The sequence below is a fragment of the Chionomys nivalis genome, chromosome 6 (genome assembly GCF_950005125.1).
Source record: "Chionomys nivalis chromosome 6, mChiNiv1.1, whole genome shotgun sequence".
Classification (NCBI taxonomy): domain Eukaryota; kingdom Metazoa; phylum Chordata; class Mammalia; order Rodentia; family Cricetidae; genus Chionomys; species Chionomys nivalis.
This window is the reverse complement of record NC_080091.1, coordinates 14,356,207-14,380,469: the sequence shown is the minus strand read 5'-3', so window position 1 is coordinate 14,380,469 and position 24,263 is coordinate 14,356,207. Positions and strand designations below refer to the sequence as shown.

At 35.3% G+C, this 24,263-nt stretch overlaps 1 protein-coding gene across 9 annotated transcripts in view; it reads left to right on the top strand.

Annotated features, from left to right (window-relative positions):
* Ccdc88a (coiled-coil domain containing 88A) overlaps window positions 1-24,263 on the top strand; it is a 157,076-nt gene that overhangs the window by 70,427 nt on the left and 62,386 nt on the right. For all 9 annotated transcript variants that reach the window (XR_009057257.1, XM_057772008.1, XM_057772009.1 and 6 more), the window contains exons 5-12: window positions 1,124-1,182; window positions 6,599-6,682; window positions 7,498-7,638; window positions 11,793-11,965; window positions 15,671-15,752; window positions 19,780-19,938; window positions 20,279-20,425; window positions 21,232-21,376. Coding sequence is in view for 8 of the 9 variants with exons in the window: in XM_057772008.1 (XP_057627991.1) it covers window positions 1,124-1,182; window positions 6,599-6,682; window positions 7,498-7,638; window positions 11,793-11,965; window positions 15,671-15,752; window positions 19,780-19,938; window positions 20,279-20,425; window positions 21,232-21,376 (990 nt within the window). In the remaining variant the exon portion in view is untranslated. The remainder of the gene's footprint in view (window positions 1-1,123; window positions 1,183-6,598; window positions 6,683-7,497; window positions 7,639-11,792; window positions 11,966-15,670; window positions 15,753-19,779; window positions 19,939-20,278; window positions 20,426-21,231; window positions 21,377-24,263) is intronic.

The following is a 24,263-nucleotide window of genomic DNA, read 5'->3' as shown; positions in this document are numbered from 1 at the left end:
GGGACTCTGGTGACATGTTCAAGAAGGACTGCACATATGAGATCTGTTTATGGTGGTGGAAGTGGTTCACTAAGGAATTGAGGAGGGAAGGAAAGCAACTTGTAGCCAAAGTTACAACCGAAGAGTGTGTACTGATTGTTAAAATGACCTAGTAAGTCTAGAAAAAAATAGCTTCATGGAAAATAAGATGAAGTCTCTTATTCATCACAGGTAAGTTAACCTGATAGTGAAAATCTTTCTGAATTTTATGTTTGTGGTTGTGTTCAGCCAAATGTTTTAAGACAATCTTAATTGAATGCATGTTAACAAAGATTGTTCTGCAGTTCTGTTATAGACTGATAACTTTTATCCAGTTTTTAACATACAGATCTTTCTTTTCTTAAAATTTATTATTGTGAAGCAGGATCTCACACTGTAGACTCAAACTAGCTTGGAACTCACTGTGTAGCCCAGGGTAGTTCATGTAGTTCTCCTACTTCAGTCTCTGGGGTGTTGGGATTATAGGTATGAACTACCACACCCAGTTTATCTTATTAGACTCACTGTGATGTACATTTAAGTTCTGATTCTTAGGAACCTGTGCAGTGAGAAATATATTTAAATTGTATCAGCAGATGAACCATAATGTTTATATTTTACTAAAAACTACTAAAGAGGGGCAGACCCAAGCAACTCTGATATGTTCTTATATCAGCATAATCTAGAGGGATGGTAAATACAATTTAGAGAAAAGATGTAGGTGCAGTTAGCATACTTAACTTAAAGCTTCTTTATCTACACTGTAACTCTTAAGAAGGGGTATCCTAGCCAGGTGGTGGTGGCGCACACCTTTAGTCCCAGCACTCGGGAGGCAGAGACAGGCGGATCTTTATGAGTTCTAGGTCAACCTGGTCTACAAGAGCTAGTTCCAGGATAGGCTCCAATTAGAAAGGAGTATCCTTGCCATGTCTCCTGCTGTCATCATATTATGCACACAGAAACCACATGTTTAAATTACACCATTTATTTACAAAATTCATCTTTTGGTCCAGTTGTGGTGATTGACTCTTAGAGTTGATTGTTCCAGTTTCTGAAAGAGTTAAAACAAAGCTAAATGCTATATTCACTTGTGTTTTTATTTCAGAACAAGGCACAGAAGAAGTTAAAAAGTTGCTTTTACTCTTACTGGGTTGTGCAGTTCAGGTAAGTTAATGTTTTTCTTCGTATTTTCATTCTTATAAACTGCCTTTGAGCTTCTGTCTAGTTTTCTGAAAGACTTGATAATTTTGAGTATATCATCTTAAAGTGAAATTATGTATGAGAGCATTTCTTTTATTTCTGAAGTTAAATATAGCATCAATGTCATGTATTAAAAGCTTTTAGTTAAGTTTTTCCTATTTAGATGCTTCTAATGACTCAGATCTTTATGCTTCTTCAGAGGCATCTCCCATACATCTCTTAGTTTGGTTGGACAAGCTTATGCTTCAGAAGAGAATAGAAGAGGGACTAACAGTGAAGAGAGGATTGGGGGTTGAAGCAATAGTTTGAGAGCACTGACTACTCTTTCAGAGGATGCAGGTTTGTTTCCCAGCACACATGTGGTAGCACATAGCTGTCTGCAACTCTAGTCTCATGGACTCCAGCACCTTCTTTTGGCCTTTGTGGGTACCAGGCACATACATGGTACGCAGGCATACATGCAGGCACACGCCCCTCCACATAAAAATAAAAATAAAGAATTTGTGGGAAATGTTTTGTGTATGGTATTTGTTTATTTATATGACTGTACAAGTATGCATGTAGACATGTGGAGGTCAGAGGTCAGTATCGTGTCAGTCACCTTATTTCTTCTTTTATTGGTTTATTTTTTATTTTGGTTTTTCCAAGACAGGGTTTCTCTGTAGCTTTGGAGCCTGTCCTGGAACTAGCTCTTGTAGACCAGGCTGGCCTCGAACTCACAGAGATCTACCTGCCTCTGCCTCCCAAGTACTGGGATTAAAGGCGTGCGCCACCACCACCCGGCTAAGTCACTTTATTTCTTGAGATAGGGTGTCTCACTGAACCTAGAACTCCCTGATTCAGTGCTACTTGCTGGCCACCAAGTCCCAGGGATCCTCCCGTCTCTGCCTCCTATCATTGGAATTACAGTTTCACACCCAGCAAGCACTTTCCTTACAAATAATACTCTGTTTTATTGCTCCTTTATAGATGTTTGTATCAATATTAACTGCCAAGATTTATTGAATATGTACTTTGCCAGGTGTTATATTTTATTAAGATTTTCTTATATTATTGAACATTTGCAAGAATAGTATGCTACTTTAATAATTACAGTGGGAGTCTATATATCTGCAACAAATTGAGATTGTCACTTTAGATTTAGATCAATTTGCTAATAGGCTAAAGAACGCTGGCATGACTTCCAAATCTACTATGCTAAATTTTTCATTAATTAGCTTAAAAAGTATGTGTGTGTATGTGTGTGTGTGTATTCATGAACATGCCACGACACGCTTATGTAAGTAAGAGGACAACCTTGTTGAGAGTGTTTACCTGTGCCTCATTTTTTTTTTTAATTTCCGGGAGTTCTGTCTGTGCCCAATCTTTGTAAGAGCCCTAGGATTAAAGTTGCACACAGCATCCAGGGTTCCCATCGCAGGCTATCCACTTGTCTGGCCGACGTTTCACCCACTGAGCTATATCTGAAGCCCAGTACTTTTTAAGAGAATAATTGTTGCACGATTAACAAAAACCCAGAGATAGATATTAGGGTTCAATCTGAAGATTAGAAAAGCAAAGCAGGCAAGCTGCTAGAGAGGTCTTACCTCTAGGAAATCTTCAGACTGAAAGAGAGGTAGTACCTGTCTCTTTCCGCCTTTTATTCCTCTCAAGTGCTGGAATTAAAGGTGTGCACCACCACTGCCCCAGCCTCTATGGCTAACTAGCGAGGCTACTGATATTAAAGGTGTGTGCCACCACTGCCTGGCCTGTATGGCTGACTAGTGTGGTTGTTCTGTGTTCTGTTCTTACGGCAAGCTTTATTTATTAAAATAGAAATAATATACCACTGTATTTCCCCTTTTCTAAAATAAAAAAGAAGACTTTAACTAATGTAAGAAAACTACTTACAATAAATACAATAACTATACACAATATATACAGGCAGTAAATACATCAACAATGTCTAGTTCATTTGCATTTGACAAATTCAGAGAAAATACTCCCATGTCTATCTTATCTTGGTGATTCCAAAGTCTTATACCGAATTTACTTTCTATTATAACTTGCTTTTTGTATCGGGTAAACAAAGAAAACTATAACTTCAACTCCTTCAGAGACCCAAGAAGGAAATAATATTAACTGAGTAAGTAAGAAGTATGAGCAAGCAACTTCCAAAAAATGTGAAATGACAGAAACAGCTGGCTGCCTGGACAGTCATCCAAAGTCCCTCTTCATTTTTGGGGTATCTGTCTTCGGCCTACAGGCCTACCATATTTGACAGACTTTTCTTGTGAAGCAGAATATTCTAAAGGTCTTTTCTGCCTTGTCTTTACAGTGGTTGGCAGTCATTTTCTTTTGTGTCTTGTTTGTCCAATTAGGACAACATACTGTCAGCAGTCGAGGCAAGGACATTTTCTTGCCCAGTGGCTTACTTTTGCCACAAAAAAAGGAAATTCCATGTGGAATTTCTTTGATGCCCATTATTTCTCTCAAGTAGACTTGTGCTGCTAGGAGCATACATGTCTCATTATCATTAAACAAAAAAGTACTTATGTTATTAAAACATCTTAAATACCATATTCTGTAGATCTCTGAAATGTTTGAAGATGACCTGTCTCTCTAAAATATATCTTTATTTGATCTTGAAAACATATCTGATGTGACTTCAAGTTCAATTATCTAGGTGACTAACCTGCATTACATTGTTAAATAAGTTGTAATGGTACAATACCTTGAACAAAAGTAGAAATGTATGTATAGCATGTTCTACAAAATTAATCTCAAATCTGTATCAATACACAAAATTTGCATACAATGTACAAAAATCCAATCCAATGTAAAATGTTTAAAACTAGTAGTTGCTTTTTAAAAGTAGATTCAGTAATCTAACTTTTTAGTTTATTAATAAATTATTTCAATCTACAGTTATCCTAGCTCTTAATAGAATGAAATATTTGGGGTCTTGTTTTAGGGCTTGATTTTCCTTTTTTTTTTTTTTTTCTGAGACAGTTTCATGTATCTCAGACTGGCCCTAAACTTGTGTAGCTCTGTTTTTCCTTAAATTTCTGATTCTTCTACTTCCGTCTTCCAATGCTGGGATTGCAGGCATGTACACTATACCCCATGTTTACAGTGGTTGGAATTGAACCTTGTATTCATGTGTGCTAGGCAAGCACTTTCCCAATTTAGCTACATCCCCAGTGTATGAAATGAGATTTTTGTAAATAAACAAGTTCACTGGTGATATTTCACATACATGTATGTAATTTATTTACATATATTTTATATTCTAGTTTGTGTTGACTCTTAGTTCTGACTTTGGAGATACATTTAATTTACATGTAGCAATTAAATATGTATGTGGATAAGTGTGACTGTACACACACACAGACACACACACACACACATATGGTAGGTAGTGATCAGATCAGGATTATTGGTGTACCTACTACCTCAAGACATTATTTCTTTGTTTTAAGGGCATACACAATTGTCTATACTGAAGATTTTGAAGTACTCAGTTAATTGTTGTTCACCATAATAATCCTACTATATATGACATAAATTATCCTATCCATTTATCTCTATATTTGTATCAATTCTCTGGTCTAATCTATTCCCACCATCTTCTTCTTAACACCCTTTCTAACCCTAGTAATCACTATGGGGCAGTGTTCATATGTAAATTAAGTCATTACATTTCTGTAATGTGTTATACATGACTGTTTACCTAACAGCTGATTAAATAGTAAGATAAATTTAGTGTCTGATGTTTCTGCTCTTCTAATTTGGTCATCAGGTCTTTAGTTGGAAACACTATTTTTACTCATTTACAGCTACTATATATACTACATTTCTTTAAAAGAAAATACCTTTCTTGGTGAATGTTACACTGTATAAATGGTGAGCTTCTCAAGGTAGTGCTAGTGAAGAAACAGAGGCTTGCAGGGCTTATAAAAGGAAATGTCTGTTTCTTTTTAAAACTGTAACAAAATCGTAAGACAGTGGAATTGGGGTACTTTGAATAAATTTTATTTTTTACATTTCATAATAACCCTGCCATTTTATGTTCTGATTGCCAAAAAAACTATTTATAAGTCAGTAATTACAGAAATGTTGAATTAAAAGGTTGGGATTGTTTCTGAAAAGCTAGTTTACATACACTGTGAATATACAGTTAATTTTCAGTTGTTCTTACAGACATGTTTATTATTTCCTAGACCAAAAAAGTCAGTGTTTTTAAGCCTATTGATCTCTATTCCATTTCCTCCAAAACTCCTCAGTTCCTAATCAGACCTAGGAATTGTGCTTTCTGGTAGTTTACTTTAAAACATCTTTATATTGTAACAATACTTTAGTTTTTACTGGGATATAGAACTCTGGATGAAAGTATAGAGTATGTTCAGATTGTGTAATGACAGAAATAGAGCATTAGCAACTTAAGTAACTTGAATCAGAGCTTTGTAAGTTTCTTACTGATCAAAGAGCCAGTTTTTCTTCTTTAGGGTTTATTGTCTTCTCTGGCTCTGTAATTGGCCCAGGAGATGCATCTTAGCTTGGCACAAGGCAGTGCTGTCTATTTGTATGCACCTCTCATTTGGTGGCTGCAGGAATACAGTTGTATCCGCAGTTGAATTTCAATATACGGGATGTAGAGAGAAACAGAGATGAAGATATTTATTGTTATTTAATCCTTATTGGGAAAAGATTGTTTATATTTTATGTTTTTAGCAGAAATAAAACTTTAAAGAGTTGATAACAAGGAATTGCTGCCTTGTTCCTATTTGGTTACAAGTGTTTTTATAATTATTAAATTTTGCCCCTGGTTTCTTTGTTACAGTAGAAACAAACCAGATATTTATTGTATTACTTTATAAATGTTGACCTGGGCCATCAGAGTTAGTTTCTTTTATTAAGATTAATAGGCTGAATATGAGAATAAATTGTAAGCTTGAAGTAAAAATTGCTGAATTTTTTCCCCCAAGAAGAAAGGCGATGTTGTTTGGTGACAGTCAGGGACTGACTGAGAGTTTTGGCAGTATTCCGAATTCTGCCACTGACTCACTGTGGTTTTTGGCAGTCACTTGTTCTCTCTGAAACAAGTTCTTGATTCTTTACTTCTCTGTTTGTTAAGTTAGCATAATAATATCCTGACCTCAGATGTGCTGTGTAATATGTTCCTACTTCAGAACTTTCCAGTGTAAAACTGTAGAGTTCAGAGTCTGGCTCTTAAATATTTCAAAATCATTGTATCTTCATTAGGTAAGTATATCAGAGGTTGTTTAAATGTAAAACAAAACCCTCACTGTACTGTTGAAATATTGTAAAGCTTGGTGCTTAAAGGTAGCATTTTAAGGACAATATAGAGTCTGAATGGTACCCCCTTCATTTTTTTCAGTGTCAGAAAAAGGAAGAATTTATTGAAAGAATTCAAGGTTTAGATTTTGATACAAAAGCAGCAGTTGCCGCACATATTCAAGAGGTAACTACTTATATATACTTAATGTGTTTTTTATGAAGTTTGCAGTGTGTTTTCTAATAATATTTCCCCAAATACTTAGTTACAAGATAAACAAGAACAATTAAGGATCAAATATAAATCAACCTTACTTTTATGTAAATTTACTTTCTTTCGAGATAGATAATCCACAGTGACATGTGTTATGTATGGCACAGTGCTTGCCACACATTTACTTTCTCTTCTCCATGAGGACATGAGGATGTTAAATGAATTTTGTTTTTATTAGGTAGCACACAATGAATGATAGGCGTAAAGATAATAAACTTAGTCTGTGTGTCTTTTTCTTGAATGAATGATCATTTTTATTGAGCTGTTATTCGAATTGCACAAATACATTGATCATTTAAAAATATTCATATAAAACAAATCTGAGGCATAATGGACCATGTCAAATTATAGATGTTAATGTAATTTTTAATTGAAATTTATTTTAAAAGCTTCCACTTCCATAACTATTTACTCATGAGCTATAAATCTTACAATGTCTTTTGTAGAATTAGGTTATATATTAAATTTTGCATGTTGGGAGAGAATTCTAAAATTGTGTAAATTGGTTGTACTTAAAATATTCTCAGATGACTATTTCATGTCATCTTTTTCTCTTAGTTAATTTCAGAGTCCAGATGAGAGTTTATTTTTTCAGTTAAAATGTTTAGTTTTGTCATTTATTTCAAATCTACTTCTTTCTGCTTTTATAATTGAGCTGATTTTGTACTAAACTGAGATCAATATTTAATTATTAGCCATTCTTTGATTATTTGATTGCTTCTCTAAAGGTAACTCATAATCAGGAAAATGTGTTTGACCTGCAATGGATGGAGGTGACAGATATGTCTCAGGAAGATATAGAACCACTCTTGAAGAATATGGCATCACATCTAAAAAGACTGATAGATGAGAGAGATGAACATTCAGAGGTTGGTTCTTTCGTTGTTTTATGGAAGTTTGCTTTCTTAAAAGAAAAAATGTTTTCTAGAATGGATATTGTTTTTTAGCGGCAGATAATAAACTTTAGTCATTCTTTGGTGTCAGTGCAGCTTATTGGTTCTAGGACCTTCTTAAGTACTTGAGAGGCCCAGGAAGGTGGACCTCTGAGTTCAAGGCTACCCTGATCTCCAGAGTGAGTTCCAGAACAGATGTAGCTACACAGAGAAACCCTGACACAAACGAGTACTAAAGCCAAAAATGCTTAGTTTCTTTTCTTAAAAAAGGTACAGTGTTTACATATAAAACTACAGATATCTTGTATATTGTAAATCATCTTTTAATTACCTATAATAATGAATAGTATGTAAATAATAGAAAAATAGTTGATATGCTGCATTATTTAGGAGTGGTGGCAAGAAAAAGCCTGTACATGTGCAGTGCAAACACAGAGATTCCCCTTATTATCTTCTACCACAGTTGGTTTAATTTGCAGATGTGAAAACTAGATGGTGTACGAACTATAATGTCTTTCTTTTTTTGTTTTTTGTTTTGTTTTGTTTTGTTGCATGTGTGTGTGTAAAAAACAGGAATTAGAATTAGAGAAGAAATAAAAGAGCCTTGGATTTCTTTTTTTTTAAAGATTTATTTAGTTATCATGTATATAGTATTCTGCTTAAATGTATGCCTGCAGGACAGACGAGTGCACTAGATCTTATTATAGATAGTTGTGAGCCACCATGTGGTTGCTGGAAATTGAACTCAGGACCTCGGGAAGAGCAGCCAGTGCTCTTAATTTCTGAGCCATCTCTCCAGTCCCCGAACCTTGGATTTCTAATAAGCGCATTATTATTAGTTTTTTTCTCTTTTTCTTGTAGATCATTGTTATTCTGATTTTGTTCCTGTTTTTCAAGTTACCCTATTACTTTGGCAATAGTGCAGAACTGTGAAACTGAATATATAGTTGATATAAGTGGAAAATGCATTGCCTTGAAGCATAAGAATTTGCTAAATTTCTTGATTTTGTTGCCCATCTGATCCCAATTTAGTTGGGGAGGGGACAAGCAGTTAGGGAATCAGTGGTCAAACAACACTTTTGTTTTATTTTATTCTTTAAAATTATTTTACAAGGTCTCACGTACCCCAGACGGATCTCAAAGTTAACATGTATCTGAGGCTGACCATGAATTCCTCTTCTTGCTTCCAATTACCAAGTACTGTGATTTTAGGTGTGAGCAGCCAAGCCAAGGTCCCAGAGACCTTGTTAGTCAAATTGATCTAGAGGGAATCCATTTTAAATTTAATCATCTCATCTTTATGTGATGGTTCTAGTATCTCAGACTACTACTCAGGTTGATTTGAAAATTAAACTCCTGTAACATATCAGCAATCAACAGTTATAACCAAGGTTTACAAACCAGTCTCTTTAGTTTTATTACAGACATTGTTATTACCAGGTTTCCTGGTGATCATTGTCTAACTGTTGAAAGTGTAAAATACTTAGGTACATTTAATTGTTCCTATGCAAAAAGTTTATTAAGAATTTTATTTGATACCAACTTGATAAATTATTCTAAAATTTGTATTTTAGAAAAATGTATAGTGGAGGAACATAATAGAAAAAGTCAGTAATGTACAGAAGCTTCTTATACACTTAGCTTTAACTATCAAAGAGAAATTTAGAATTGTTAATAGGTTTAGACCTCTTACAAGTTTAGAAAACAGCAGTAGTCAGCCATAAATAACTTAGTACTTGATGAACAAGTACATCTCACATATACAATGGGAAAACGTTTGTTTAATTAAAACAGACACATATAGACCAGGTTTCAAATAGCAGGAGTAGCCAAATATTGTAGTCCTTTTATCTGAAGATAAAGAATACAGCTGGCAAAGACCAAGAGCTTTCTGACTATTGAAGATCTAGATGCAAATAATATTGTATAAAAGGAGCACTTACTGTTTATCTTTGCATATGTAATACTTGTACTTCCTCTACAAAATGGCCATAACATTTAGGCAAAGCTTAGTATAGAGCATATAAGCCCTCAAATACATATGTATCCATAATTATAGACATAATGGTAGCAAATATAATCAATATATATTTAACAAGAGTCATAAAATACTCATTTAAATATGTTTTTAAATCAGAGGATTAAGATACTTTGAAAGATTTGCTTTCTCATCATGCAGTGGTAGCGAATGCCACTTGGGGGGCAGAGGCGGGTAGAGCTCAGTGAGTTCAAGGCTGGCCTGGTCTACAAAGCAAGTTCGAGGACAGCCAACACTGTTATAAAGAGAAACATTGTCTCAGGGGTGAAAAGTACTTTCTCTAAATAATAAAGTAAACCAGTTTTTAAAGAAAACTTTGCTTTAAACATAGAAAATTATATCCTGCTTCTGTATTAGTATATATTTTGACCTTGGGAATTTTTTCCTTTTTTTTTTTTTTTTCCTTCCCCCAGATAGGGTTTTACTTTGTTGCTCTGGCTGTCCTGGAACTCACTATACAAAAACCAGGCTGCCCTGGAGCTCACAGAGAGCCACCTGCTCTGCTTCCTGAGTGCCAAGATTAACATGTGTCACTCTCCCCAGCCATGGGGATTTCTTTAAACACCCTTTAGTAATAGCCAGCCTAACCATACATTTACCAGTTATTTTTACGTTTCATCTGTCACAAGCCTTGTTGTGGTATACTTTATTTAAATTTCCTGCTTTGTCCTTATCTAAAGTATAGCTCCAGGCTGCCCTGGCCCATGTACCACCATGGACTGCTGTATTTTTCTTGGTTCTAAATTACTTGTGTGTTACATAGTGAAATATTTTTAACACCTTTTTTGTGCTTCATACTATGCTAGATGAGAGGATGAAAGATACAGAGGAGGAATAACAAATTATTTCTGGTTTATTGAGAAAAAACTACATTATTTTTAAGTAGAAATGAAGGCTAGTATATAATTAGGTACTAATTGGTTTGTATAGGGATCAAATGTTTGTTAACTATTATCTCCTAGGTACTATTATTAAAATCAGGAATGTTAGAAAAATTAAAGATAATTAAGACAACAAGAAAAATGAATAAAAAGTTGACTCTGGAAATGGAGCCTTCGTCCACTGTGGAGAATAATGTTGCATTGTCCATAAAGACGGGAATTTCTGAGATGTGCTTCTGGATGGGAGGACAGGTGTCTGTCAGGGACATATAAAGTCACCTTCAGAAGTAACAAGGAAGGAATTTGGTGCTTCTCTCTCTCTCTTTTTTTTTTTAAACATAGAAGAAGCTGTGTGCATATCTGTGAATAACAAGAAGGAAAAATAGAAGTTTATGCATGTTTTGAGTGAAAATTATATAATAATGAAGCAGCTAACCCTAGGTGATTAGTTGGAGAAGAGGTCATTGATTGAGAAGTGATGATAGCAGGGTTTTTTTTTTCCATTTTACATACTAACCCCAGTTCCCTTCCCTCCCCTTCAACCACCCCCCATCCACTCCTCAGAGAGGAGTAAGGCCTGCTTGGGGGGGTCAACAAAGTCTGGCATACCAAGGTGAGGCAAGACCAAGCCCCTCCCCCCTGCAGCAAATAACCATTTTTGCTATTAGCTATCATAATTGGATATCACAGTTGTAGACAGATCACTTTTTGATTTTCTTTCTTGTGTCGACATGTCTTTTATACCTTTCCAATAGTTGTTATCTTACTATTTTGTCATGTGATTTATTTAAAAAAAAAACTAGGGAGATGAAAAAAAAGCATTGATGTGTTTCAGTGTTACCTGCTAAATACCTCATGCATGATGTGTTGAATTAAAACTTGAAATGACAGCTAATATTAAAAAGAAAAAATGGTGTTTTTGTTGTTGTTAATTCCTTTTTTTCAGAGACAGAGTCTCACCATGTAGCCATGGCTGAACCAAAAGTCATGAGTAGACCACACTGGCCTCAAACTCACAGTGAACCACCCACCACCTTCATCTGTGCCTCCGAAGTGCTGGGATTTTGGGTTTGCACCACCTCACCTGGCAAAGTCTAGATGCTTTTGATTAATGAGTTGATCAAAATCAATCAGTGACTAGTGTTGCCGTGTCTAGGTTACTGATGTTTAGAACACTAAAATTGATTCTGTGTTTACCCTGTAATTCTCAGACTATTGTAGAGCTCTCTGAAGAGCGAGATGGTCTTCATTTTCTACCCCATGGCTCTTCATCTGCACAGTCACCCTGCGGTTCTCCGGGCATGAAGCGGACAGAGAGTCGACAGCACCTCTCAGTGGAACTGGCTGATGCTAAGGCCAAGATCCGAAGACTGAGACAGGAATTGTAAGTCCCTGAGTTTCAGTATTCTTTGAAATTATGTGGTAACAAAGATGACTGTAGCAGTATTTTAAGTTTGACAATAAACCAATTGTCCTGTCATTAACCTAAATCAAATTATTTATTAGTGTTTTGTCAAACTGAGAAAAAATTGCCTACAATTCTTATACTCAAGTATAAGCAAGAGAATTCAGCAATTCATGGTCATTCTCAGATACAAAGTAAATCTGAGCTTAGTCTGGACTATGTGAAACCCTGCCTGAATAATAGTAGGAATGACAATAATGTTTTCAGAGACTGAATTGTTGACATAGATTATTACAAAAATAATTTTATATGTATCAATGTTGTCATTGATGTGCCAGTCATCTACTTAATAAAATATTCAGATTTCATTAGTACTGATTACTAAGTTATCAAAGCTCACTACAGAAAATACAGTATAAATTTTACATATTCACTTTTGGATGAACCACAAGTGAAAGCAAGACAAATCTTTGCTGAAGATTTTGTGTTTTGTACTTTAAGGAAAACAAAGGAATTTTGATTTATAGGTTTTTTTTCTTTTTTAAAATTTGTTTTCCTGGAATTTGAGCTTCAGAATGTAGGTTTTAAATTTAAATACACAGAATAGTAATTACTTTTGTTTATTGATTATTTAAAGTAACTTAGAAAAGTGAATTGGATATGTAAGGTAGAAAAAGCATTAAATAGTATGTAGGAAAATTTGAAAACAAAAAATAATCTTTCATTTGTGGATGTCTGCATTATTATGTGTCTATTGAAGTGAACACACCCAGGATATTCTATAAACAGCTGCACCAGGAAAATTAGAGAAGAGATTGCTGTTATTAGTTTGACTGGCAGCTAATGGATAGCCTAAACAGTGAGCCCTAGTTCTTTCCATATAATTTAGCCCAATCTTCTCCAGTCTTTAGATGAAGCATGCAATTAGAGCTGCAGTGCTGGCTGTGAATTCATTTACCATGTTGCATTATATTAGAGTTTAATTTTCACATAGAATTTACTTGGCCTTGGAATATATTAAAAATTCAAACAACCTTGAGAAGATTGACAAAAATTGTTTTCGTGTGTAATGATTTGAAAATATAAGTGGAGGCTTTTGAGTGAGCGAAGATAACAGATGCATGCCGCAAGAATTTCAGTAGCTGCAGTTTATCAAACCCCATCTCTTTGAAAACGTCTTCTTTTATGTATTTCTTAAGAGACATTTACTAAATCTTTCTTTTGTTTTAAAAGAGACAAATATTTCCTGTAGTGGATTAGCAGCAGAAATCTTGGTTAAAAAAAAAAAAGTCCAGACTGTTTATACCTAAAGGAAACTATAAAATAATTAGAATGTAATGGGTGATACCAAATAGTATATTGATTTTGATTTACAGAGTAAAAGTATAATTTATGATTAAATGGAATAACTAATTCTTTATAAATTAAGCTTTTTATACACTAATTAACATTATTGAAGACTTCCTTCAGTAGTCCTTTCAACCACCATTGGTTATATGTTTTGGGAGTTTCTTTAATATAATGATTAATTATTTTATTAAAAAAGAAAATACTTTTGCTAAGATATAATTCAGAATCTGACAATTCCTCCTTTTAAAGTATACAATTAAATGAATTTTTAAGTTGTGCAATCTCCACAATAATTGAATAAAAGTTTCTTTGTCTATTCACTTTGCCCTCAGATCTTAGCAGTGGCTAATCTGTTGTATTTTCCTGGGTTTACCTCTTTTTGACACTCACATAAAGGGAACAAATGCTGTATGGCCTTCTTGTCTGGCCTGGTGTCCTCCAGGTTCATCGGTGCTGTAGCATGTAGCTAATGTCTTGTTATAATGACAGAAGCAGAACCTTCTAATCTGTAAAAAGACAAACAAAATGAGAGTTAGAAATAAGAGGGCGGTCAAGATGGTGCTTGCTGTTAATCCTGACAGCCTGAGGTTGGTCGCTAGAACCCGCATGGTGGAAGGAAGGAAGGAGAGACCTTTCTCAGTCAAGTTGTTCTCTAACCTCCGCCATACACCACGACACTCAGCCTCCTTCCTTCAGCAAATGAATAAATCAGGGGGTAGGGGGACTGAAGAGGGGCTAATAACTAACAAATAAGAAATTTAAATAGCATGATGTTAATATTCTTTTAGCAGAGCAGTTTGACAGTAGATATCAAGAACCAAGACTATAGTTTCCTTTTACAAATATGTCCAGACATATAATACAGACTTTTTAGAGTACTCTTTTTAAAAAAATATATTTATTTATTTATTTATTATGTGTACAGCATTCCTTTCATATGTGTCTGAAACCCAGAAAGGGGCGCCAAGTCTCATTATAGATGGCTGTGAGCCACCATGTAGTTGCTGGGAATTGAACTCAGGACCTCTGGAAGAGCAGTCAGTGCTCTTAACCACTGAGTCATCTCTCCAGCCCCTAGAGTACTCTTGTAAATAAAACACTACTCATTATATTGAAAACTAAAACCTACTTAGTAAATTATATTTCTTTTATCAGAAAAATTTGTGGGTTTTGAACACAGAGAAACATGAAGATATGTAAAAGTAAGTTTATTCAGTGCCCTTTATTATTAGACAACAGAAAGCAGAAAATAGTTAAGTACAGTCTTCCTTTGAGAAGATTAGCTCTGATAGAAAAATTATGAAAAAATTAAAAAATAAAACAGTTCAAAAATTATTAAAAATTGAGATATATTGCTGAGCATGGTAGTGCATGCCTTTTAATGTCAGCACTTAATTTCAGAACAAGAGACAGAGATATGGATTTTTGTGAGGTCAGCCTGGTCTACATAGTGTGTTCCTGGGTAGCTAGCATTGCGTAGTGAGACCTTGTGTCAGTATATGTGAACATCTATGTATATATATGTATGTATGTAACAATGTGTTAAGTAATATATAGAGATTTGGGGTATATGTATGGCAAATAGTAAGTGTATGGCTTCCTTTAGGCCATTGTAAATGTAGAAATTAGTTTGGTTTTCCTTTATGAGGAATTTCCCATACACAGTATATATAAAAATCATTCATGCTTAATTGTTGTTGAATTTGCAGAGTTGGAGAGAAAGTTAAGGGAAGAGGACAGATGAAGAGATAGAAAGTATATACTAACCAGGAAGGAGTTAGTTATTGTCCTTTTAACATCATTGGTGAAAGTTTGGTAACATCTAGTCATATATTCATAGTATCTTTTTCTTGCTTTTATTTCCCTCAAGTGTTCTGGTTAGGGATAACACTCTGTTCAGTTAGGTTTTTGTTCTGCAACAGTGTATTACTGTATAGCTCTGGAATTTACTGCATAGATCAGACTGGCCTCAAATTCATGGAGATCTGCTGGCCTCTGCCTACTTAGTGCTAGGATTAAAGGTGGGTGCCATCTTGTCCAGCAGTACTTTTCTTACTTTCATTTTATGTGTATGAGTGCTTCTCTGCAAACATGTATGTGTACTAAATGTATGTCTGGTACCTACAGGGGCAAGAAGAAAGCATTGGAATGCTTGGAATTAGAATTACAGACACTTGGTGCTAGGACTGAACCCTGGTCCTCTGCAAGCTCAGCAAGTACTCTTAACTGCTGAGCCATCTACAGCCCTCAGTTACTATGTGTCTTAATGTTGTGATAATCACGGATTCTGAAAGAGTATGCTTATTCTTTAATAAATACCTTTTTGCATTTAAGGGAAGAAAAGACTGAACAGTTACTGGACTGTAAACAAGAACTTGAACAAATAGAAATGGAATTAAAGAGGCTGCAGCAAGAGGTGTGTACCTAGATTTATTATATTGGAGAATGAAATAGTTGGAAATTGATTTATCTCATTGTAATTTATAACCATGACCTCTCAGTTACCTCATATATTTATATAAAGTCTGGTGACTTTTTATTGCCTTTACCAAAAAGCAGAGCCAGAGCTAGAAATCAAGGTCTATTGTTTCTACTATTCAAACTTCTCCAAGATTCAAAGTAGTCCTTTTAGACTGGGGCAGTTCTAAGTCTGTCCCTTTTTTTTATGTCTTTGTCATCTATTGCTGGTTTACCCACATACCTCTGTGTACTGAATTGAGCTGTTATGGGTCTGTATGTAGTCTCCCATAGTGACTATATTAGGTTATATATACACTAAAATTTTTATTTATTCTTTTCCCATATACTATATCCCAAATGCAGTTTCTTCTCCCTTCACTCCTCCTTGTCCCTCCTCCCATACTGCCTCTGTCCCCCCAGATCCACTCCCCCTCCATTCTCCTTCAGAAAAGAGCAGTCCTCCCAGGAATATCAACTGAACATAGCATAACAAATTACAATAAAACTAGGTACATACCCTCATATCAATACTGGATGAGAGAACCCATTAGGAAGAAAGGGTTCCAAGAACTGACAAGAGTCAGAAACACTCCGCATTCCCTCTGTTAGGAGTTCCATATGAATATCAGGCTATGCAACAGTAGCATATATGCAGAGGACCTAGCTCAGATCCATGTTTGTTGCTTCAGTCTCTGTAAACCCCATGAACCTGCTTAGTTGGTTCTGTGGGACATTTTCTTGTGGTGTCCTTGACCCTTCTGGCTCCTGAAGTCCTTCCTCCCCCTCATCAGTGTGGTTCCCTGAGCTCCACTTAATGTTTGACTCTGGGTCTCTCTGTATCTACTCCCGTCCGTTGCTGGGTGATGCTTCTCTGATGACAGTTGGGCAAGGCTCCAGTCTATGAATATCGGAGAATATCATTAGGAATCATTTCATTGACTTGTTTTGTTTGTTTGTTTTTGGCCGATTGTGTTTTGTTCTATCCTAGGTGTAGTAATGAGATGCTGGGCTACCCAACCTCTGGTACCTAATCTTCTAGGCAGTTCATTGGTTGACCACTCCCACAATTTCTGTGCCCCCATTACCCCAGCATGTTTTGTAGGCAGAACAAATTGTAGGTCAAACGTTTTGTGGCTGGGTTGATGTCCTCCTAGTCCCACCACTGGAAGCCTTGCCTAGTTAAGAAGATGGTTGGTTCAGGTTCCATATCCCCTATTACTAGGAGTCTTCGCTAGTCACCCTTGTAGATTCCAGGGAGTTTCCATTGCACTAAGTTTCTAAAACGCCTCCCCAAATGTCCCCAATTCCAGTTTTTCCCACTACTCTCTTCCTCCATCCCCCCAACTGACCCTTGAGCCTGATCCCTCCTATTTCCATCCTCACCTGCCCTCAGCCCACCCGTAAAATAAATTCCATTTCCCCTTCCCAGGGAGATCAGTGTGTCTACCCCCCAAGTCCTCCTTGTTTCTTAGCCTCTCTTGGTCTGTGGATTGTAGCTTACCATCCAGTGTCACTTATGAGTGAGTGTATACCATGTCTGTCTTTTCTGTCTTTCTGGCTCTGGTTACCTCACTCAGGATGATTTTTTTTTCTAGTTCCATTCATTTGCCTGCAAATTTCATGATGTCATTGTTTTTAACAATTGAATAATAATCTATGTGTAAATGTACCGCATTTTTTTCTTCATTTATTCTTTGGTTGAGGGACATCTCTGTTGTTTCCAGCTTCTGGCTATTATTAATAAAGCTGCTATGAACCATAGTCAAGCAAATGTCCTCATGTATGGTGGAGTTTTCTTTGGGTATAAGCCCAAGAGTGGTATAGCTGGGTCTTGAGGTAGATCCATTCCCAGTTTTCTGAGGAACCACCACATTGATTTCCATAGTGACTGTACGAGTTTACATTCCCACCAGGAGTGTTCCCCTTGTTCCACGTCCTTCCCTGCAGGAGCTGTCACTTGTAGTATTGATCTTAGCCGTGTTCTTGCCTGTATGAGCTGTCATTTGTGTTATTGATCTTAGCCATTCTTACAGGTATAAGATGAAATCTCAAAGTCGTTTTGATTTGCATATACCTGATGGCTAAGGATGTTGAACGTTTCAAGTGTTTCTCAACCATTTGAAATTCCTCTGTTGAGAATTTTCTGCTTTCCCAATGTGATTGTTAGGTGGTATATATCAAAATGGTTTTTGTATTTGTCTTTTGGGTTTTCCCCCCCTCTTGAGCCATAGGTATTAAGATTTTTTTAAGGGATTGTTAGAAAAGAAGGAGGAGATAGAATAGTGTGCATAAGAGTAAAAGAAGCTGGTGAAATAATCAAATTATATGTTTGTCTTAAAATGTCATAACGTGCCAGGTGGTGGCGGCGCACGCCTTTAATCCCAGCAATTGGGAGGCAGAGGCGGGTGGATCTCTATGAGTTCGAGGCCAACCTGGTCTACCGTGAGTTCCAGGACAGTCAGGGGCTGTTACACAGAGAAATACTGACTAAAAAAACAAACGAAAAAAAAAAATGAACAAACAAACAAAAACTAAAATTTCATAGGAAAGTCCATTATGTTTTTAATTAATATATATCTTAAAAACTAGTAACAAGAGGGTTTTTTTATATTTTTTGTATTTTTAAAGAATTTGCTTCTTTTAATCACTGTTTTCCTTAGTTTTTCATTGGTTAGCCAAGCCAAAATGCCAAGGATTGGAGTAAGGCTGGACAGTTATGTCTTTCTCTTACATACCTTGTCTGCTGTTTTGAATGTTAAAAATTATATGTGAGATCATGAACTGAGACCATCCTACATGAATGAGCTCTGGCTCTTATTCCACTTTTTTGATAACAGAAATTTGTGTATGCGTGCACACACTTCTTTTGCCCCAAGAGAGTGGTTCTCTAAAACAAATAAGACTAATAGAAGGAAGAAAATTTCATTTTTTATTTTTGCAAATCTCTTTATGCCTGACATAGAAGACTTACGATGTGGGCTGCAAAGGTGGTTCAGTGAGAAAGGCCCTGACTACCAATCCTGATGAGCTGAGTTCAGTCCCTAGGACCCGTGGAAGGAGAGAAGCAGCTTCTGTCGGCTGTCCTTTAACCTCTGTATTACTCACAAAATAATTTTTAAAAAAAACTTTTGAACTCTCACAGGCCGGTGACATCATGAGAGACTAAAAGTGAAAAGAAATCATGAAAATAGTTTTGACCTTACAAATTTCCTACGAAATTTTAGAGGTCCACAAAATTGTTCTTTATATTTTTAGGACTTCTGTTGTAAGTGATTGCAGAATTTCTTAAAAGATTATATTGTAATAGTCAAATGCAAGTAAGATACATAAATACTTTACTTAGAAGTATTTGAAAAATTCAGCTAAATTTTAGTAGGCCACATATATGGATAAAAATATTTTTTTCTAAATTACAATTTAGTTGTATCACTTAGATTTTCTATATGTTTATAGTCGTGTATTTTCAAGTTACACTTTTATTAATCTTGTGTTTCTTGGTATTTTGCCTACATGTATGTCTATGTATCATACAAGTGCAGTGCCCGCAGAGGCCAGAAGGTGACAGATCCCCTGGGACTGGACTTACACATGGTTGTTAACCACCATGTTGGTGGTAGGAATCGAACAAGGTTCTCTGGAAGAGCAGTGCTTTTAACAGCTCTGAGCCATTCCTAAAGTTAACTTTTATAAGCTTAAATTTTATTGTGAATGTTGTGTTAAGTAGAGGTTCGCTTAATTTACCATTCCTTTTTAAAAAACATTGCTAAACATTATGTAAAATTTGTATATAAACATATATATAAAACCCTTTTAAAATTGGTTCAAGGAATATGTCCTCATTTTTAAGAAACTATTATTATTTATGTACAGTTTCCTTTTAAATATATATGACTTATGACTTTAAATCAATGAGCTTGTCTGAACAAAAAATAATGTTTAAAGGGGAAAGTTAATATTGAAAGCATTATTTTATTTATATTTAGAACATGAATTTACTTTCGGATGCTCGATCTGCTCGAATGTACCGAGATGAATTGGATGCACTTCGAGAGAAGGCAGTCCGAGTTGATAAGCTTGAAAGTGAACTCAGCAGATATAAGGAGAGACTTCATGACATTGAATTTTATAAGGCAAGAGTTGAGGTATGTTGCATAGTTATTCATACTTTTTTCTTTAGAGTGTTAAGATTTTCAAAATTCATTTTATAAACAAGGAATTGAATATAGAGGAAACATTAAGTTGAATTCATAATATGTTTAATTCTGGGGAAGGGAGGTAGAAAGTGGGTGAGGCAAAAAAAAAAAAAAAAATCAACATTATAGTGCTAGTGCTTGGTAGCTTTCCTCCTGCACAGAAATGTCCATAAGAATGGGTTAGTGTGTTTATTTGCAATGATGAATTGTTATATTCTACAACTTTATAAAACATATGTTAACACATTTCTAATTCATTTTTTTAAAAACCTATTTGAAATATTTATAGGAATTAAAAGAAGATAATCAAGTTTTATTAGAAACAAAAACCATGTTGGAAGACCAACTAGAAGGAACTCGAGCTCGTTCTGACAAATTACATGAGTTAGAGAAAGAGAATTTACAACTAAAGGCTAAATTACATGATATGGAAATGGTAAGTTTGATGGGATTGGTCAGTTTTCCTGCTTTCTGAGGAAGAATCCCATGATTCATCTAAATCCTCGATAATGACAAGGATGGATAGAGTTCTTAATAAGGCTTTAACATAGATAAGATAGCTATAATTATATATTTTATATTTATATATATAAATTTTATATTAAATTATATATTATATAACTTAAGATATCTCTACTGTTCATAAAATAAATATACAGTAATATTTTCTGTTTTAATTAAAGATGGATATTACTTACTAAGTTTTCCCTTTCAAAAACAGTAAATCTATTTTATAACTTCTGTCTTAAAATGCAGAAGTTTTATAGCTATCAGGTAAAATTTAGCAGTGGCCATAATTATGTTGTTAGATGACTAAAATAATATACTGAGTGTAAAGGAACGTTTTCATTTTGTCCCTAAAGATTATTTGAAAAGGCCACATATCCAGGAATATATAGGAGCACAAATTAGGCTTGATGGGTTAAAAAAACAAAAGAGGACACAGACTTGGGCAGGTGGGTAGCAGGGAGGAGATTTAGGAGTTGGAAGAGGGGGAATGAAAACAATCCAAATGTGTATTAAATCCTCAGAGAACTAGGATTTTAAGATCATTTTAAAAGGATGTCTGGTACCTGGTAAATAATGATCAGTGATGATTATAATAACTAAGCATTGCCTTCAGTGCAAAAATTTTAAGGAACTAAAGATATATTCAGTTTAAAATATGTAAAAATTAATGAATAATGAATGAAAACTACAGTATTTACCAGCTTTCTTTTCCTACTCTGTGCAATTTAATAGGAAAGAGATCTGGATAGAAAGAAGATTGAAGAATTAATGGAAGAAAATATGACTTTGGAAATGGCACAGAAGCAAAGTATGGATGAGTCACTGCACCTTGGGTGGGAGCTGGAACAGATATCCAGAACGAGTGAGCTTGCTGAAGGTAGTCTCAGTTGTACTTCATTTAATATAGTGTTGTAATTCTTTATTTTCTCTAGCCAAAGATCATACAAAACTACCAGTTGTCTCCAAAACTGCTATCTCACAAAGTCATATTTTGTTTTTACTTTTTTTTAGGTCTGGTTTTTACTCTGTATCTTAAAACTCAACTTTATTTGTTCTGGGAAAGGGGACTTTTTAAAAACTTGAATTTCCACACTTCTGTTTAAAATGGTCTTAAATAATTCTATAATAGCTTTATTTAGTATGTATATTAAATTAGTATACATTAGACAATATATAGCTTTTAAAAAGTATCTTAAAAAACAAAAAATAAATTCGTACTTGTGCCTCTTTTTTTTCCTGGACACTTTCTTAAAAATTAAATTCATGCGGATCTTTGTCAGTTCAAGGCTAGCCTGGTTTACAAAAGCTAGTTCCAGGACAGACTCCAAAGCTACAGAGAAACCCTGTCTCAAAAAACAAAACAAAACAAAAGTTAAATATATTACAGTTATTTGCATTGGGTGTGTTAATGCTGCTAACACATTTTGTTAATCATAACCAGTTAAATTTATCCAAAGCTGATTAGTTCCATAATTCCTAATTTACACAGTATTAGATTAGTTACGAGTTCTTGAGCAAATATTTATTAAACACTTAGAAATACAGCACACTATACTGGGGTTGAGGACATAGTTATCAGGTAGATATTAGCTCTGAAAGAATTTCTAGACTAGTTTTTATAGATATTTGTGCAGATAGAAGCTTCATCCTGTGTATTATCTATTAGGTTTTTCTGATTTTTTACTTGAGAATTTAATAATAAAATTCTGGTATCCTGTGTACTGGTTACATAATAAGTAGGGAACCCATGGTTTTACTTAAAGTATTTGTAATTTGGGGGGATGAGGTTGTAGACAACTCACTCTATAGACTAAGCTGGCCTCGAACTCACAAAGATCTGTCTGCCTCTGCCAAGTGCTGGGATTAAAGGTGTGTACCAGCACCACCTGGCTAAATATTTGTAACTTTTTGTTTTACTTCTATAAATTGAGTTACAAGCAAGCAGCACAGATTTAAGTTTTCTGCTATTAAAAAGCCTATCTATGTGTGCTTACCTACTTGTAGAGGACAGAGGACAACCATGAATATCCTTCCTCAGGAGCCACTGTCATTTCCTTCCCCCTTGAAAACAGGGTCTCTCACTAGTTGAAAACTCTACAAGCAGGCTCGCTGTCTGGCTGGTTAGTTTGGGGGATTGACCTGTTAGCCTCCGCAGTGCTACAATTATAAGTACGTGCCACCCTAGCTCGCTTTTTTATCCCATGGTTCTGGGGTTTGAACTCAGATTCTCAAGCACTTTTCACAGTTCATAAAACTTCAGTTCATAAAAGTGCTCAACAGATGAAGAGGAATGTAACTGAACATAATCGAAGCCGTGAGTAACAAGTTCATGCTGTCACCATATACCCGACAATGAAAATATTAAACTCTTTCTTACTTCTGTCATTACTAAGACAAAATTGGATATACTTGCCACTTCTTTTCAACATATTAGAATTCTACAAGAGTAGTTACACAAGAAAAATCCAAGTTAGAAAGGAGTTAAATTGTGTTTACCACAACATAAACTTACACATACCATAAAATTGTAAGTTTAAAAACAAAAAACTCGATAAAGATTAGGAATATAAAGTCAAAATAAGAACAGATTATTCAATAAAACAATCTCACTTATAGTGTCTATTAAGAAGAAACAGGACTAGAGAGATGTCTCAGTGGTTGAAAGCATTGGCTTCTCATCCAGAGACTCCGACTTCAATTCCCAGCACCCACATGCTAGCTCACAATTGAGTGTAACTCTAGCTCAGGGGAATTTCACATTCTCTGTTGGGTCCCGGTTGCCAAGACCCAAAATAATCACACAGAAACTTTATTATTTGCAATCCTATTTGGCCAATAGTTTAAGTGTATGCTAGCTAGCTCTTATATCTTAAATTAACCCATTTTCATTATTTTATATTTTACCATGAGGCTCGTGGTTTACCGGCAAGGTTCCCTCAAGTCTGTCTCCTTTGGCGGCTCCATGGCATCCCCTCAACTCTGCCTACTCTCTCCTCCTCTCTCTGCTTGGAATTCCCATCTTGCTTTATTCTGCTAAGCCACGGTTTTATTCATTAACCGATAAAAGCAACACATAGACAGAAAGACTTCCCACACCAACTCTCATATAGACATACATACAGACATGACACCAGTGTACATAAAATAAAAACAAAAAAGTTGTTTAAAAAAGAAGAAATCAGATTGGCAAGATAGCTTGTAGGTAATTGTACCTGCAACCAGTCCTGATGACCTGAGTTCAGTCCCCAAGACCGAAATGGTAAAAGGAGAAAAACAACACATTCAGTTTTTAAAATGTGAGTTAGGGTTGGAGGAAGGTTCAGTGGTTAAGGACACTGGCTGATCTTGCAGAGGGCACAGGTTTGATTCCCAGTACTCAGATAGCAGTTTACAACTGTCCTGTTCCTCCAGTTCCACGGCATCTAATGCACTCTGCACGCTTTCAAGAGCACCAAGTATACAAATGATTCACTGATAAAGATGAAGACAAAGTGCCCACACACACAAAATAAAAATGTTTTAAAATGTAGTTTAGGGAAAAATATTTTTAAGTTCCTAAAAAATAAAACATGTAAAAATAAATTTAACTGGGGCTACAGAGATGAATCAGTGGTTAAAAGTGCTTGCTGCTCTTCCAGAGGACAGGAGTTATTGGCATCCATGTTGGGCGGTTCACAACCTCCTATAACTCTAGCACCAGATTATTTGGATTTGGCACACTCCTCTGGCCTTAAAAGGCACCCACACACATTAGACATCCTCAT